At 39.2% G+C, this 16,983-nt stretch overlaps 3 protein-coding genes across 4 annotated transcripts; all 3 read right to left on the bottom strand.

Annotated features, from left to right (window-relative positions):
- Window positions 1–283: 283 nt before the first annotated feature.
- LOC103720010 lies at window positions 284–6,836 on the bottom strand. 2 transcript variants are annotated; one of them, XM_008809522.4, is made up of 4 exons: window positions 6,309–6,836; window positions 2,003–2,546; window positions 862–1,145; window positions 284–772 (listed from the first exon to the last, which is right to left on the bottom strand). In XM_008809522.4, the coding sequence occupies exons 2-4, from the start codon at window positions 2,522–2,524 to the stop codon at window positions 613–615; spliced, it is 966 nt and encodes a 321-aa protein (XP_008807744.2). In that variant the 5' UTR covers window positions 2,525–2,546; window positions 6,309–6,836; the 3' UTR covers window positions 284–612. The 2 variants fall into 2 exon arrangements, with proteins under 2 accessions (XP_008807744.2, XP_008807745.2); XM_008809523.4 differs by having other exon boundaries at window positions 2,003–2,531; window positions 6,309–6,834.
- A 3,129-nt stretch (window positions 6,837–9,965) lies between these two features.
- On the bottom strand, window positions 9,966–13,764 carry LOC103720009 (glycine-rich RNA-binding protein 4, mitochondrial-like). The gene is made up of 4 exons (XM_008809519.4): window positions 13,605–13,764; window positions 13,297–13,365; window positions 12,880–12,986; window positions 9,966–10,224 (listed from the first exon to the last, which is right to left on the bottom strand). Exons 1-4 carry the CDS (start codon window positions 13,699–13,701, stop codon window positions 10,159–10,161), a joined length of 339 nt encoding a protein of 112 aa, XP_008807741.1. The 5' UTR covers window positions 13,702–13,764; the 3' UTR covers window positions 9,966–10,158.
- A 929-nt stretch (window positions 13,765–14,693) lies between these two features.
- On the bottom strand, window positions 14,694–15,378 carry LOC103720008 (histone H2B.11-like). Its single transcript, XM_008809518.2, has one exon. The coding sequence runs from the start codon at window positions 15,288–15,290 to the stop codon at window positions 14,841–14,843; it is 450 nt and encodes a 149-aa protein (XP_008807740.1). The 5' UTR covers window positions 15,291–15,378; the 3' UTR covers window positions 14,694–14,840.
- Between the last annotated feature and the right edge of the window lie 1,605 nt (window positions 15,379–16,983).

Genomic DNA, 16,983 nt, shown 5'->3' with positions numbered 1-16,983 from the left:
ACGGACTGACTTCCCACAGCCATGGCCGAAGATCCATAGATTTCTGGATGACAAGATAACAAATACCCCTCGACTTTAGACCGTGTCCTGTCCAATTCCAATTTTAACACCATAACTAGGATCGACTAGATCTTTAGCATCTTTCTTTCATGAGTTCGATTGTTCACTGTTTGCAACGGGTAGCAAAGGATCAAACTATTATTTCAGACAATTCCATGTTCTACCTCATGCTGAACACAAACCCAAGGCAGTATAATTTAAAGCAATAAAACGATACACAAGCTGAGCAGAAAGAAAATGGCAAGATGCTGTATAACACTCGAGCATTACAGCAAGCAGCTGAAAGGTCCTAAATTGCCAGGCATCCACCCTGACAGACATTCACCATCCATCACACACAAAATACACTTTGTACCGTTCAGTTTCTAAATTTGAAAAACATAAAACATCACCGCCGCTTTATTGTCCTCGACCCACTAATAATCTTAGTGGCAACAAGTTCTTCCGATCACAACAAAACTACCAGGTACACACCGAGCATTTTCATCATACATTATTTATCTACAATCATCAAGATGATAATTCGTCGGCATTGCCAAAACTGGGATCCATTCAAGAGGCCTCAGCTGTAGAGAGATTTACTTTAGCAAGTGCCTCCCTCAGGAAGCCGCCGCCGCACTTGGATTCACGAGTGCTAACTGCATACTCTAAGGCTTCCGCGTTCGATTTGCCAAATCGATCCAACAGTAACCTATCTCCAGCAACTGGGAACCTGAAGAACGCATAAATATTGCATTTAAAACTATGGGTCAGATGCATGACAGAGAAATGCCATCCATACAAAGCAAGCTGGAAACGAACCTCATATCCAAAGGATTGGACACAGTGCCTATACTGCTCTGATTTGCACGTTTCCTTTCCAGACCACTTCCCCGAGAGGACCTGCCCTTGTTGTGCTTGTTCTTGTGGTTGTCCTTTTTCTTGGCCTTGGGACGTTGGTGATGGCTCTTCTTCACTGTATGTGACAAGGATGTGGCAGGTGGATCGTATACCTCGGGCGCCCATTTCACTTGCAGCTTCACAGTAGGGGAGACCCCATTTTGTGCACGGCCTCCCTTCATGGCAGAAACAAGCTTCAAAGAAGTCTGAAGCAAAACAACAGTGTCATCAATAAATCTGGCATAACAAATATAAAACTTCCTAAACACACCCTGAGCATATGCTGCTTTTCAAGACTGACACCATGGATCATGGTTTGCCGTATCAGCCCGAACCGAGCGATACGGAATGTACCATGCAGTACCAGTTCGATACCGTACTCAATACAAGTGGCGTACAAAGCTCGGTACGAGTGGCATGCCGACACTCGATATGCCGAAAAATTCCGTGTCGTACCGTACTGACCGTATTAGTGTAGCACCAATATGGGGTCTGGTACTGAGATGGTGAACCTTGCCATGGATAAATTATTGACACATTTTGTAGACAGGATTATACCTGCTTGTAACAACACAGAAAACCTTACTATCGGACTACATGCATAAAATGTATATAAGTTCAATTTGAAATTAAAAAAAATTCCTAAAAAACACAAAAGATGCATGTGGACCAACATACAGATGGTGTCTCAGATGCAATACAAACAGGCAATGGAGGTTGCAAGTATATCTTAACTTTCATGGAGTTATTTGCAGTTCATAACATAAAAACGAGAAAAAAATACTTTTTTTTCTAAATCATTTGGCCATTAATTTGTTCCATGACAAGTATAGAAAAGTCCACTGAGTAGAATTCATTCATATGAATCTTGACAATAGCTTATAAGTCATAACCACTTTTAAGATTAACATTGACCTCTCTTGAACTGCTCATGAAACTTGAGATCAACAAGAAAGTCAACAAGAATGACAGGTGAGTCACATGACAGCAAGCACCACGTACACCTACAGAGCTGAAGTTACCAGTTAAATCAATAAAAAGTAATTAGATGAGAGGAACTTACGGGCAGAGACATTGACCGTGAATATGCAGGACTCTTAAATGTGGAGGAAGGTTGGCCTTGTACTTCTGTGCTTGATTCCTCATTACTTCCCTTGATTGGCAAAGTATCCAATTGTGCCTCTGATGAACATGGAAATGTCGCACATTTGTTCAAGCTTTTGAGCTTATTTGCATCCAATGAAACAGAACCACAGGACTCTTGGCAGGTTTCAATCTCTTTTGAATCGCGTGTTTCTTCTTGATCAGATATTGCATTAGGGTCAGATAATCTTCCACCGAGATTTGAAGCATGCAGGAATGCACCAGGAACAGTGCCAGCTTCTCGCACTATGAAGTTATCTTCCTCGCTGACAAAAGAAACGTCGAGAGCCCTCTCAGGTGTGATTTTAGCAGTTCCTTTCATATTGCAACATGTACCCTCTTTATGTTCTCTGTGTGATTTCTCACAGCTAAGGCTATATACAGATGTCTCACAGCCGATACCTTCAGACACCATGCTAGCATGAGGAGTGGAACCGTCCATGCAGGTGCTATTGTAATGAGAACTGTCAGAGCATTTTTTGTTAAAAGTTGTTCCATCTTATTTATTCAAATTGGCATGATATTTAGCAAAAGATTAAACAATATTGCCATGAAAATCATCTAATATGGTTTGACTTAATATGAATATCATTATTACATCAAATTCTATTACATAATAGGAGACAACTGATTCATAAATAAGCTGGCAATCCACCAGTCATGCTGGATCGAGAGAATAAAGAGAGAATTTGTCAGCAAGAAAATCCAGTAATAGCAAAGGACACATTGTTTTATGCTTCATAGATCGTCGTTGAGAAAATCAGCATTAAGAACAAAGCTTGCAGTATCAGATGAGGTACCATCAGGATCCAAATGATAACACTAATAGAAAAAATAGTTATGCAATAACAGGGAAAAAATCTAAGAAATGCTACATTTATATATGCAATAATGCTGATAGATTGTTAGAAAGTGTAGTAATTGACTATAAAACAAATAAATGCTTTAAACAGATCTAGAAACATTACATCCCATGCTTCCTGTTCAAGAGATCTGTTCAACTTTCTTGCACTCACGGCAGTCCGCATAGGGTGGTTCGTTCAAGAAGATGTGATTTCTATTGGAAGCAATAGAAGATTTTAGCATTTCCATTCAAGAAACGGATCATGTTTAATTAAAGATACATGGCAAATTACAGTTCTTACAGTTCTAACCGGTAGACCACTTCTAAGTGCAATAACTATCTAACCAAAATCACATGGAGATAGACCTTACCAAGTAGAGACAATCCAAATAGGAGATAAAAAATTTAACCACTGGCCATCAAAAGAAAGAGTAGAAGATTAGAGCTAAAGGACGTTACAGAAGTAGCACTGCTCTTATTTTGTATAGAAGCAGTCTACTGATATCCGGAAGCATGTATTTCTATGTATTCATGTCATTCACATGATCGTATTCACAGAAAACATTTTGCATAACATTTAGGCATTTTCGTACAGCATGCATGCATTACATGCATATTACTTTCATGGGCAATCAAAGAAGTCCAGTCCAACAGAGGATTAAAAGATTGATACTTGTCCCTCAAACAAAATAGAAGAATATTAGAACTAGAGGACATTAAAGTACCATTAAGCAATTTTCTGAATAGTACAGGTCTACTGTTATCCAAGAGTACATGTTATCCTGTATCCATTGACATGCCGACAAATAAAAGAGTTGTGCCATTCACTGTTGTGCTCAGGCACATCCATGCAGCACGCGTGCCTCATGCATATCACTATAGATGGCAGTCATGGATATCCGGTCAAACGTTAATTGCTACAGCACATAATGGATGCAACAATCCTTTATCAGGGCAGATAAACAGGGATCATCTTTTGTGGAAGTCTTTACCAGATTGGAATGAAAGAAGACTATAATTGACCATAATGACATGCAATTAACAAATCCAAGAACTTAGGCCCAGCCAGTGATGTGAACATGCTTGATGGTTATGGTCATTATTTTGCAGCAAAATTGCATATGATAAAGTATTCAAATGATTATTATTTTAAGTAGCACATTTTCAAGAATGGTTTGTAAAAAGCTTACACTAAGGCATAATTTTTTAATCACGTGAAATGGAGAGAACTTTTTGGAAAGTTCTCCTATGAATTTGCATAAGCTGACAACAAAAGTTTGATAGGCATTTCAGTTTGGAAGCTAGATCCTAAATTTTCCATCTGCTATCGTGGATGTCTTAAGGATCAAAATATAGTAATGCTCCAATAGATAATCTCATTTCGATGAGAAAAGGCTTAGATGATGATGACAAATTTGCATGTAAATAGTAGCTAATAAAACCATACATCAATCCTATAAGCAAGCCCTAAGTTAGTGCCAACCTGTTCCTCAACCATCGCAACCATGATACTGTCTCTCCTACACCATCCTCATACCACCTTGATTTGTAGAAGACAGATTTTACATTCCCTAAATCACATGTTGTCCCATCCCAACCTTATTTCTCCACTTCTTTATAGTTGCAAGAGCACTTGTCCTCTGTATTTAAATTTGAGAAATGTAGCAAAGTTTCTAATGTTAACATTATTGCATGATCTAAGTGGTGCTCATGTTTGATCTGGACCTACTTTGAAAGCAAGCAAATGGAATTTAAAGATCAATCGGACAACCAACTGTTGCAACCTGTGCTGCATTAGTTCTTCTACCTAGCTAAGTACCAGTTGCTTGTAAACAGTTCAGATAAAGAATCACGAATTTACAGGAGTCAAGAAACCTGAAAGAACAGAAGGCACCTTCTCTAAGCTTTTTTTAAGAGATGAACTATTGCTGATGTGTCATTGAGTCTCACTACAGCATGTTACAATGTGTCAAAAATTCGAGTGTGTAATACTTTAAGGTAATAAATGAATAAATAAATAAATAAATACAAGAGTTGAAATGTAGATCAACATTTGCTAAACATTGCCTGTAATTTTTAAGAACCAGGTATCTTTATTACTCTGTTGATGCATTCATATAAAGTATTCACAAGTAGACGTCCCAGATGGTACAAGGCTCATGAGATTGATATTGCGCACACATGCAACAGGTTGCATAATGTATCTAATAGATTACACAGTTCCTGGTTGGACACAAACGTGCACAAAAAGACAATGCTAAAAACCCACATTTTATGAACAATAGATGCTCTCAAGTATTTAGATGCCTACATACATGCTTGCTGATGCATGCGTGTTATATTATGTTATATACGAATACTATATGTACATGCATATAACAACAGCTCAAATCAGAATACCATTGGATGCCACAGAAACAAGTAAAAGTTGTATCTGCTTGGTGCCACCGCAGTGGAGATTTTCAGCTTTCTGGGTATGTGAAGACTATGCCTTAGTAGATTTTTAGAGTGACTACCAAATGAGAAGGTTTCAAGGTTTCACGCACGAGTATCTTCGGAGTTTGATAGGTCAACATAACAATAATTTAGAGACTGAGAAAAGAAAGGGGGGAAAAGAATCTCAGTGATGAGAAAATAACCTCCCTGTGTGAGGAAATGGATGGATGTGGGTGTTTTAAAGAAAGCAGCACATAGAGCAGGTGAGCACATTTTCCAGTTTTCGGACTTAAAACCAATAAAGTTATTCCACACAAAAGTTACTTTGGGCTAAACACTTGGGAAGTAAAGAATAAAACATAAACAAACATCAAAGAAACGTATGATTTTAAGTCGTCAAAAAAGAAAATAAAAAATTATGTAAATGTATATGTCCCCTTGATGCTATTTAGTCACATCTTCCCAATCACACAAACATCCAGAGATTAGGCCGTTGCTTGGTAATATCTAAATTTAGATATTTTCCTAAATTTGAAAGCCACACTAGTTTTTGGTTTCAGAACAATCACCTATAATTGCTCCCTAATAGTTTTGAAATGAACAAATTATCAGTGCCATATAGCTCGACACTAGAAACGTAGACTTTCTTTCAAAATGCATGGAGAAAAAATTGAAAGACTACATATAACCAAAATAAATAACCGCAAAAGCTGGACCAAATTCAATTTTAACATAATCGTCATTTTAAAAAGCAAAAAAAAAAAAAAAAGAAGCTCAGAAAAGTTTTCAAGTTCAAAAACTGATAAAAGTATACGCATCCTCAGGAGATAACCTCAAACAACGGGGTTGACGAGGAAAAATAGCAAAATAGTGGCGATACGGGAGAGAAAACATGAAAATGCACCAAAAACAAAAACGCAGGGAATAGAAGGAGATCAGCAATTACCTCGAGCCAAAACTTCGCACTCTCGTCCCAAAAACCGAAAAAAGAAACCAGATCCAGATCAAACGCTCCTCAGACTCAAATCTCACACCAAGATCTAATCCAGGAAAAGATCTAGATATTTCTAGGAGTTGGACGATAGAATAGACAGAAGAAACGGAAAGAAAATCCTAGAGGAACCGTATCGCCGCCATTCCCGGAAGCTATTGCTGATTCAGATTACCACGCAGACTCCACTTCTCGAGATTTTTAATGCGATGCGAGCAAGAACCGCCATGGAAGGAGGTGGCCGAGCGGATCAAGTTTGCGAACCTGCAGGGGAACTCTCCGAGCACCGAAGGCATGGTCGATGCTCGCAGAGGAGAAACCCTACCCAGAGATCCAACGAGCCCTAATCCGATGCTCCCCTTCTCCGAATCAGCCCATAAAAAGAAGAGATCGGGAAATTTGGGGGAAAATAAAGCGACCGGAAGCGCTTTCAGACCGGAGGAGGAGAGAAGATCGCAATTCGCAATTCGCAATTCGCAAATGATGGCAATGAAGGGGAGCTAATAAAGAGGATTGGACGCTCGGCCAAGGAACCGGCAAATGGCGGTTGGTAGCCTTACATAAACCGACACGTGGCTCTGAAGGTCCGTTGCACGCTGGATCATGATAAGTGAGAAAAATCTTGGGAGCATATGTACCGCATAACGTTTTTATGCAGAACGATCGATCCGCCGTCGATGTTTCGGTGAGGATTGCAGAATAACTTGAGACGTGGATTTGTTCTCGCGTACATCAAGTCACCGTCCGCATAAATGTATTTTATAACTGAAGGTTATCCAAGATCGGACATTTATGGTACGGGGCGAGACTTTTGTCGCGTTGTGGACGAATCGAGAAACCCTTGAACGGCACTTTTTAGGACTCGAGTGATGTGAGCTCAAGCTATTCACCATATAACACGGTACAGCCGCGAGGACAAATGGGGAGGTGAGGAAGTGGATGCCACCGGCGTTGAGCGCAAAAAGCGCCAAGGATAACGTGCCCGGATGATGATGCGCTTGGACAAGGGTTTTGTCCTTCCGCGCGAAAAAAGGATTCACCTGCCTTTGCGCGACTCCATCGTTGGATGAATCAGTGATCGCGTTGCGATCTGTGCAGACGGAAGAATGTTGGTTTTGGAGCGCTTTGAGAGCTGTGCTTGGAAATCCAACGGTGGATTCGCGCAAAGGAAGGAGCATCCTTCTTTCGCGCGAAAGATACAACTTCTAACCGACGCGCGTCGGCGGGGAAATATTTCGTTGAGTGGTCCTGCCAGACGTGGACGGATAAAGACTAACGATGAAAAGTTGAATGAACCCCGAGAACATGGAATTCTGCCTGCTGGTTATTATTTGGCTTGATCGACCGCGACAGCCAGCCGGCCAAGTTCTAGATGGAACGAATCATGGATCAGGCCTTGTAGTCCCGCACAATAAGAGAGCCCGAGTTAGCCAGCGTCTTTTAACTTCAGTCAAAATCGAGGGCCTCTTTACCTTTGATTATAACCGACATGCGCACAAGACAATTACAACATTTGACCATTAATCTCCATATTGTTGCGGTGGTATTCTGACTTAAACATCGAAAAATTCTATGCCAAAAATTTTTCGGCAAGTAAACTTCTTACATGTTGGCCGCAGTATTGATCAATTCTAATTTACCTCAATCTCAACCAACTTAATTTCTCTTCAACTCTCACCGACCTTAGAGCACACCGAGCGACAACTAATCACAACTCAAAATTTAGCAGGCATGCTCCAGCTGATACCTTTCTCCTCGCTTTGATCATGAAAAGTAGGGTATTAAGTCTGGTTGGGGGGCTGGATTGCACCCAATGTTGGTGGATTTGGACTTAGCTGTTGCTACGGGCTTGCGGTACTAGATTTGTTCCATGTGAGATGTCATAAGTTTAATATTTTTTATGAAAAATATTATGTAAATAAATAATTGCATTATATCTAATAATAGATACTATTTCCTTTGGTTCGATGAATAGATGGTGCTACATGAGGAGCCAAAAACTAGATGAGATGTAGGTGAGGTGCCCGAACTTGTTGCCTTGTAACCTTTATTTGACTGCAAATGCCTAACCAACCATCACCCATGCTTCAAAAAAAATATATATTTATTTCATGCAAGAAGGTCTAACAAAAATCAAAACAAATATAAGCAAAACACCCTGCCCCGAACAAAAAGATTTGTCTTGAGGAAAAAAAAACAGAGGGAAACCAGATCTTTGAAACAAATATGCACAAGCACCCATCCCCAAAACAAAAACCAAAAAAAGAAAATTCTTTAAACAAAATAAAACAAAACCTGAAGTTAAGCATTTGAATTTATCTAACAAATTCCCATTCTCCAAGATCTGAGTTTTAAATCATTGATGAAAGAAGAGGATGGCTAAAAAAAAACTACAATAAACCAATAATGTACTATAATACCCGGGCTCTTTTAGAGTCTAATACGAAAAAAAAAGGCCACAGCATATGCGGTGAAGGAAGAAAACATTAATCTCATCAGAAGGAATCCAACCTTCCACAACCCTATTTAAGGCTCCTTTGATTCTCTCTTTGATATCACCGGACAGCCCAGGTCCCCGATCGAAACTATCGTCGAAATCTCTATTTTTTTTTCTCTCGAAACGCTAGATGCCTTTTGCACTTTTGCGGTGGCCAACATCACTAGAAACCAAGTAAGGACTCGATCCCTTCGATTTACCCCTCTCTACTTTCTTCCAAACCTCTTAAAGCTTTGATTTCAACCGATGATCGTCAGATTTTTTGTGAAAAAGGGTGATACCATATTTTCTTATTTTCACAAAACCAACGCTTTATCTTTTGATTCTGGTTGCCTCCATTGGCAGCACTTGTTGCCAGAGGCCTTCCTCAATTTCTCAAGGTGCTTGAAAGCCATGGCCGGAAAAGTGAGGTCGAAACCTTTGTTTTGTAAATATTGGCGCTGTCCGACACCGGCTGCCTAATGATCGGCCATGATTCCCCAAACCTCCTATCTTCCACCAACAACCACTTCTCCTCCTCTTCCTGATTAGAAAGAGAGAGTTATGCTCTCTCCTTTCTCTCTCTTCCCATCTTTTTTCTCTCTTATTTCCCTCTCTATAAAGTTTCGCTATCTAAACTTTCTTTCTCTAGACTTTATTGAACCCGTAAGTATGGCTTTTAGTAATTTCTAGATCTACCTAGGTGAGGAGTCCTAATCTAAAGTCGTCGGATGGCGTATGAGCCCCTACCTTGACCCCTGCCAAATACTAGTAGATTTGATCATCCTGATCTTTGTTGAACCACCTATGCCCTAATCTTAGTACAATTCAATAAATTTAACTTTGATCGAACCAATCAGGGTATCGGACACTCCTGCTTTAGGAAAAGGATACTCCATTTGATCAACCAAGACCACATCTAATCCCTCAAGTAGGTTAGATTTGTAGATCATTAGAGCAGTCTCAGCTGAACAAACTCACAAATGTGAGAACATAAATGCCGACACATAGATTCTCCCTGATAGTCTTAGGTCCAAGCCCATACATAATCTGCCTTGGATCCACCCAAAAGGTCATAAAGTCATCAGATTACCTTTTTTGATGGCACCGGCTGTGGAAGACCCAACTATTCAGTATCCAACAATTCATACCACTCGCCTCTGAAATTTCCTGTGCAACTAAAATGTCATGTATAACGAAGCAAGGAGGCCATTCAGATCACGTAAAATAGAAGACAGAATGTTTCTTTCAAAACTCTGTATCCGAGGAGCCCCCGCATGAAATGAGGAGCGGTCAAGCACATAATATGAAATTCAAAAATTAAGTAGCCTACGGCACATCCTCCTTCGATCTGGATTTTGCAGTCTCCACAAAAATCAATCTTCCGCCAAATATCTGCAAGAACAAAACTATATACTAAAGTAGAATCATTTTTTAGAATCAAATACCTAAACACTAGTGAACATAGCAGCAGATATAGCACAGAGAACTGCTATAATGACGATGCTGAAAGAACATGAAAGAAGCAAAATTCTTTCTCCCGATCTCAAAAGTTCTTTTATGTTAAATTTTACAATCACAAAAGATTAGAATCATATATAATCAGACAAAATATGAGCATAAAACTATTGTAAATTTCAAAGGCAAAATTTTCTAATATCATCGATGGATATCGTATGCAAATCAATTGAGCTCAACTATAATAAGCTTTACTCTTTGATGAGCAATCATCTATCAAAATGCTATCAATACTTCGAGAGGCATGAATCCACCAATCCATGGACATTAAGCTGCTTATCCCCATTGAAGGTGATGCAAAGAGTTGGCACCTCCAATTTATTTCAATAAGGATCCCAAAGAACATCTTTGCCAATTCTGATTGGTCTATAGCTTGAAAGGTAATTGCCAAGGAAGTAACAAGGAGGGCAATATTGACATGTGAGAATTAATCAATTCACCTACAACATTTTGGCTGCACCTGATTTTAGACCTCATCATGATTGATTTTCTAATAAGTTGGGTCTTGCTGATCAAAATTAGATAGTGCTAATGGTGGAAATGCTGAGCAGCCTATACAGAGCTACAACTATTTTGCATTTCTACTCCTCAACTTCCTGGAAAATGTGAAAGTCCTCAAGATTCCTAAGATGAAGCATGATTTCATTATCCATAAGACAAACACATAAAACTTAGTGAACACCCAGAAAAGAAAATATGGTTGAAAGTCCACCACAAACAAGCTTGAATGCATTAGAGAACAAAGGCAATCATTTCCTATGCAGACCATACGCCACCATCTATCCAAGGACCAAGGCTCCGGGGAAAAGCAATAGCGAAGATATTAACTATTCTGACGAGACATAAAAATGGTGAGTACAGTTCTGATGCTATAGGTCTCCTGTAACTCACTTTCCATGACCATATTATACCTAACAATACAAAAATTATGCAAAGAGCACCAGTATTATTTGCTGTATAATGTATGAGAATAAATGAAACCAGAAATGCCAATGAAGCCTAGTGACATCGTACATACACACCCCGATATATGATCACACCTGCAAGCAAAGGTATCAACAGTTGCATCCAACACTGCAACCAACTACTTAAGAAGCATATGTAGCACATGAAATCCAGCAGCATGCACAAAATAGTGCATAAAGGTGCAACGCCTATGGCACTTAACAGAAGCCACAGTGAGCTAAAGCCACAAGTAATAACTTCTTGGAGACATTATAAGAATTGCAATACAGAGCTTCTATCAACTTTTCCTATATAACTAAAATGACTCATGTTCCTGGTATGAAGCTAAGGCATGTCCAAATGCAGCTGAGCATTGAAGTTATGACGGATGAATCAGGAAAGAGAAGCAGAACAAAAATAGCAAAGAACAAAACTACAAAACCATGCCAAATTTTCATAAACCAGGAAGAAGTTTGCTAGCAGCTGAATTCCTTAATGTAAATAAACAGACGCTACAAAGCCTGACATGATGCCCAGTATGGAATTGCTAGCCAGCACAAGCCTGCATAGGATAAGGGTCTGCTAGTAAACTTAAAGGGCTGGACAATGGCTGGAGAGTGCCTATCATAAGCTCATGCAACAAAGGACCAATAGTCCAAGGCTCCCCTGTAGCTGAAAAAAGGGTAGCAAAAGGTCATGATGATAATGGGACTTGCATGGAACTGTCTGACAGAAACTTCCTTTTTCTATCCTGTTGCACTCTTTCTTATTACCCCACCAGAGACAGCCCCGAGGCACAAGCAGAATCCCTACATATTATGGATGAAGAGTTGCAGATAGACCATGTGAAACGATGTTTGGGCATCATTCTTCAAGGAAAATGATACAGAGCCTCAAAATACGAGGATTGATGAAGAATCCTAAAGTCGCCAAACCAGGCAAATTAAAAATTGAAGTGAAAGGAAAATATACAGATTGTGGCATTTTCACAAGTTGGGAAAGCTTGATGTCTGTTTACTGTCATCAAAATACACAGTTCAGTATGGCATGTTATACACAGGTCAAAACAACTTAAAGCATGCTGTACAAAAGTTTGTCATTTGCCAGGATATAATAAAGCAAAAAAACTTCTAATTTGTAACTGATAGATGAAGTTCATTCAAGGTGGTAGGAAGGTTACATCACATAATCCTTAAAATAACCAAACATTAAAACATCCATGCATTATAATTAGTTAGAATCCTTATGCTCATTTGACTTAAAAAATCCATCCACCTGAATTTTGAGAACACTTAAAACCTGTCTGCTCTGTCCTCCCCAGTGATCTTGCCAACCACACCATCTCTGAGGGCAGAAAGGCCATCACCAGATTCACTAGCTCATAGATTTCAAATTTTTTTTTTTCTTTAGTGTGGTTTATAATTGCCAGATTTTCTTTTTGAATCAATATCCAATTCCTTCTGTTGCTTCTACAGTTTAAGATTTGCCATTTTCGGAGATTTTAAAAAAATGTGTAATATCATGATATTTACCTATTTTCAGAGCATTACCAATTCAAGAATATGAAATAAATGAAAAGACTCATACCCTGCCATCCATAGCCTTTATCGCCTTTTGTGCTTCAGCTTCAGATTCATAAGTCACAAAGCCATACCCTTTCGTCCTTTTGGTCCTTGCATCTCTAATAAGCCTGGCTGTGAAGTAACACACAGACACACATCCCAAAAAAAAAATTAAATGATTGTCCCAAACTCCATGATAGTGAATCAGCAAAAACAAGCCGTTCCAAAAAGGTCAGAGAACGAGATGCTAATAAGGTTTTCTATTTATGCTCCCGCATTATAAAAAAGTTTTAGCACCATAGGTGGACTTGTCATTGAAAACTTCAGTCACAAAAGCAATCAAACATGACTAACATACAAAAATAAACCTATCACTGAAATGTGATTCTAACAGCACACGTTAGAGCGAAACTTCTCCATAAAACCGGTTATAAACCTGTACCTTCCTTGACACTGCCAAATGGCAAAAAGGCTTCTCGAAATTCTTCATCGGTTGTGTAATATGACAATCCTACAAACCCACAGCAAAAGCATCAGAACTTGATTAAATCCTGTCCTGGGCCAAATAAACAGAGCAAAGGCTCCATAACCTAAATAAAAATAACATTCCTTTAAAGCTACACCAAGTTAGCTGTGAATCAAAGCAACCCCACACCCAAAAGGGCGAAAAGAAAACCAGCGAAACCAATTAAGATCAAATTAAGGGGAAAAGCAATGGACGAGAGAATGTTAAGAAGGAAGAAATGCTACTGCTGACGAAAATCTCGGAGCTGAACTCCCTTCCAAGAAGCATCCACCTTAGTGGAGAGGCATATGCCGTTCTCCTCGCCAACAGACTAATCCACATCCTCCCGCCCGTCTCCGATAGAAACCCTGGAGGATCAAAGCGTGCCCTAGGAAAATAGCCAAAGATCGCATACAATGGTCCTCAGGAACAACATAACACCACAATAAAACCTTAAAATCCACTCCATCCAGAAATAATCAAAGCCATCAAACAGTGGACCCCGCTCAAAAAGCGAACTGTAACCTAAAGTGTTCCAGCGCGGAAGAGTGCACGTGGAAAACCAGGAAACCATAATATTAAAAAGCATTGTAATTAAAAATCATCAAAAGGTGAATTTTGACAAAAATATGTCCGATATTAGGAGTTACGACTCGAAACTAATTCCTGCGGGGGGCGACACCTGGTTGGGATGACAGACGGCTGTAGAACTTTTCAGACCATATATGCATATCGTGAGATAAATAGAACTAAAAATGAATCACTCTTTTGCTGTTCATTATTACGATGAAATTCTCTGGACACCGAAGGTCTTCTCTTTATTATTTTATGATTTTCTGTCTCTCGATTCTGCCGGTGTACTTAAACTAGAGTAGCTTAAAAAAAAAAAAAAAAAAGCATCTCAATTTAAAGAGAGCCTAACGGCAATGCTCCAAAAGCCTAGAAATTACATCGTAACACCGCCCCCGCCCCCTCCGCCCCTGCCTTCCAGGGAAAAAACGATTCAAGAACTGGCGAACTTGGTGACGGCCTTCGTGCGTGCTTGGCGAGCTCGCCGGGAGAACGAGGCGGACGGCAGTCTGGATCTCCCTGGAGGTGATGGTGGGCTTCTTGTTGTAGCGGGCGAGACAGTATGAAGCTCATCAAGCCTCGAAGTTTCATCAAAGCTCCGTCCCAGAACACACCAATGTACAAAACGAGCGACGAGTGATGACCCATGGAACAAAACAACCACGAATTTCGATGGCAGCAAATCGCCCGCAAAACACGCGCATGAAACGGTACGCGCAGCGACTACAAGAACAACCAATGAAGGAATCCAATCAATCACGAAATTTTATCCCATAAGAGCTGCTCAAACTATTACCATTCAAAACGATTCTTTTCTACAGCTATAGAAAACACATCGGAAAAGATGAGAAGTCCTTAAAGAAAGCTAGAAATTATACAGAAAAGGGGCAAAAAGCAAAAAAATTCTAGATCTACGAGCTAGTGAACTTGGTGACGGCTTTGGTGCCCTCCGAGACGGCGTGCTTCGCAAGCTCGCCGGGGAGGACGAGGCGGACAGAGGTCTGAATCTCCCGGGAGGTAATGGTAGGCTTCTTGTTGTAGCGGGCAAGCCTGGACGCCTCCTGGGCGAGCTTCTCGAAGATGTCGTTGATGAAGGAGTTCATGATGCCCATCGCCTTGCTCGAGACCCCGATGTCCGGGTGGACCTGCTTCAGGACCTTGAAGATGTATATCTTGTAGGTCTCGCTGCTCTTCTTCACCTTCTTCTTCTTCTTCTTGTCGCCGGCTGCCCCCTCCTTGGACGGCAGCCGCTTCTCGGCCTTGGGCTTCTTCTCGGCGACCGTCTTCTTCTCCTTCTCCTCCGCCGGCTTCTCGGCGGCGGGCTTCTTCTCTGCAGGCTTCTTCTCGGCCTTGGGCGCCATCAGGATGGTGAGGAAAAAAGGCTTGGGGGCAGAGACAGAGACCCGGTGCGCGCGAAGAGGAAAAAGGGATGAGGGATCTGTCGAAGCGCGAGGGAAGGAGTCATTATATTGGAAAGGGCAGAGGACGATCATTGGCGGAAGAGCTTTGGTCTGGACTGGTGAGTTGGCATTTTACGGCCGTTGGATTAGATATGGTTCTGGGTGAAAATAGACGGACAGGATGTCATGTATCGCGGCGGAGCGGATCGGGAAAGGCAATGTAAACGAACGTACCCCTTATTTTCGTATGTTGATTAGGAAAATGCTCTTGAACCGAAGATTGAGCTTGATGTGGAACGGGGAAAGAATCTCGACCGTTTGAGAATGAGACGGGATGTTTCGATTCATTTATCGCGTCCGAGACTCCGATACCCCTGTAGTGGATGATACCGGTATCCGGTCGCTGGGGGCCGGCTTTGAACTTTGTTAGGCCCTGTTTGCGGGAGCTTTTGGTGCTTTCTGGCCCTCCAAAAGTACTTTTTGATTAAAAACTGTGTTTGGTAAATTTTTCAAAAAGCTGTTTCAGCTTTTGCGGGAAGCTGAAAACAGCTTTTGGGAGGAAGCTCCAATTTGGAGCTTTTGGGAGGAAGCTGTTTCAGCTTTTTTGGAAAGCTGTATTTTTGACAAAAATGCCCATATTAAAATAACATAATTACATAGTTATGTTATTTTAATAAACCTAAAAATCTGCCGGAGCCTTTATAAACCTAAAAATCTGCCGGAGCCAAGAACCCTAGCCGTCAGACTCCCTTCCGTAAGAAAAGGTATTTTTCTTTTCAATTTTTGTATGCATTTCTTGAACCACATTTTAGAATAAAAAATTTTTAATCCTTTTCCATACCTTCCAAAATCAATCTATTGTTTTTTTTTATCATCAACCTCGCGGCCCACGCTGAGGTCCTCCTCGAGCGTGGACCACGAAGAAGAGCCCCTAGACCGCGAGAAATTATTTTATGGAAAATTATGGAAAATTATTATGAAAAATTATTTTATACTAATAATTATAATATTTTATACAGTTATTTTTGTATTATACTATAAATATAATATCATATTATATTATATCATAATACATTAATATGTTATGTTAAATAATTTAATATTATGTTATATTATGGAAAATTAATTTATACTAATAATTATAATATTTTATACCTTTATTTTTGTATTATACTATAAATATAATATTATATTATATTATATCATAATACATTAATATGTTATGTTAAATAATTTAATATTATGTTATATTATGGAAAATTAATTTATACTAATAATTATAATATTTTATACCTTTATTATTGTATTATACTATAAATATTATATTATATTACATTACATACATTAATATATTATTTTAAATAATTTAATATTATGTTATATTATGGAAAATTAATTTATAATAATAATTATAATATTTTATACCTTTATTATTGTATTATACTATAAATATTGTATTATATTACATTACGTTATAATACATTAATATGTTATTTTAAATAATTTAATATTATGTTATATTATGAGAAATTAATTTATACTAATAATTATACTATTTTATACTTTTATTGTTGTATTATACTATAAATATAATATATATTACATTATATCATAATACCTTAATATGTTATGTTAAATAATTTAATATTATGTT

The sequence above is a fragment of the Phoenix dactylifera genome, chromosome 13 (assembly GCF_009389715.1).
Source record: "Phoenix dactylifera cultivar Barhee BC4 chromosome 13, palm_55x_up_171113_PBpolish2nd_filt_p, whole genome shotgun sequence".
NCBI lineage: Eukaryota > Viridiplantae > Streptophyta > Magnoliopsida > Arecales > Arecaceae > Phoenix > Phoenix dactylifera.
Note: the sequence above shows the minus strand (reverse complement) of the source record. Positions and strands in the feature narration are given on the sequence as shown.

What these genes read in the sequence shown, in the direction of transcription:
- LOC103720010 (XM_008809522.4), bottom strand. Translation starts at nt 2,524, where the DNA reads ATGGACGGTTCCACTCCTCATGCTAGCATGGTGTCTGAAGGTATCGGC. An exon ending in CACGGTCAATGTCTCTGCCC is followed by an intron (nt 1,146 to 2,002) that starts GTAAGTTCCTCT and finishes GTTTTGCTTCAG; the next exon opens with ACTTCTTTGAAGCTTGTTTC. An exon ending in TCCAATCCTTTGGATATGAG is followed by an intron (nt 773 to 861) that starts GTTCGTTTCCAG and finishes TGCGTTCTTCAG; the next exon opens with GTTCCCAGTTGCTGGAGATA.
- LOC103720009 (XM_008809519.4), bottom strand. Translation starts at nt 13,701, where the DNA reads ATGTGGATTAGTCTGTTGGCGAGGAGAACGGCATATGCCTCTCCACTA. An exon ending in ATTTGGCAGTGTCAAGGAAG is followed by an intron (nt 12,987 to 13,296) that starts GTACAGGTTTAT and finishes GTTACTTCACAG; the next exon opens with CCAGGCTTATTAGAGATGCA. An exon ending in TAAAGGCTATGGATGGCAGG is followed by an intron (nt 10,225 to 12,879) that starts GTATGAGTCTTT and finishes TTGTTCTTGCAG; the next exon opens with ATATTTGGCGGAAGATTGAT.
- LOC103720008 (XM_008809518.2), bottom strand. Translation starts at nt 15,290, where the DNA reads ATGGCGCCCAAGGCCGAGAAGAAGCCTGCAGAGAAGAAGCCCGCCGCC.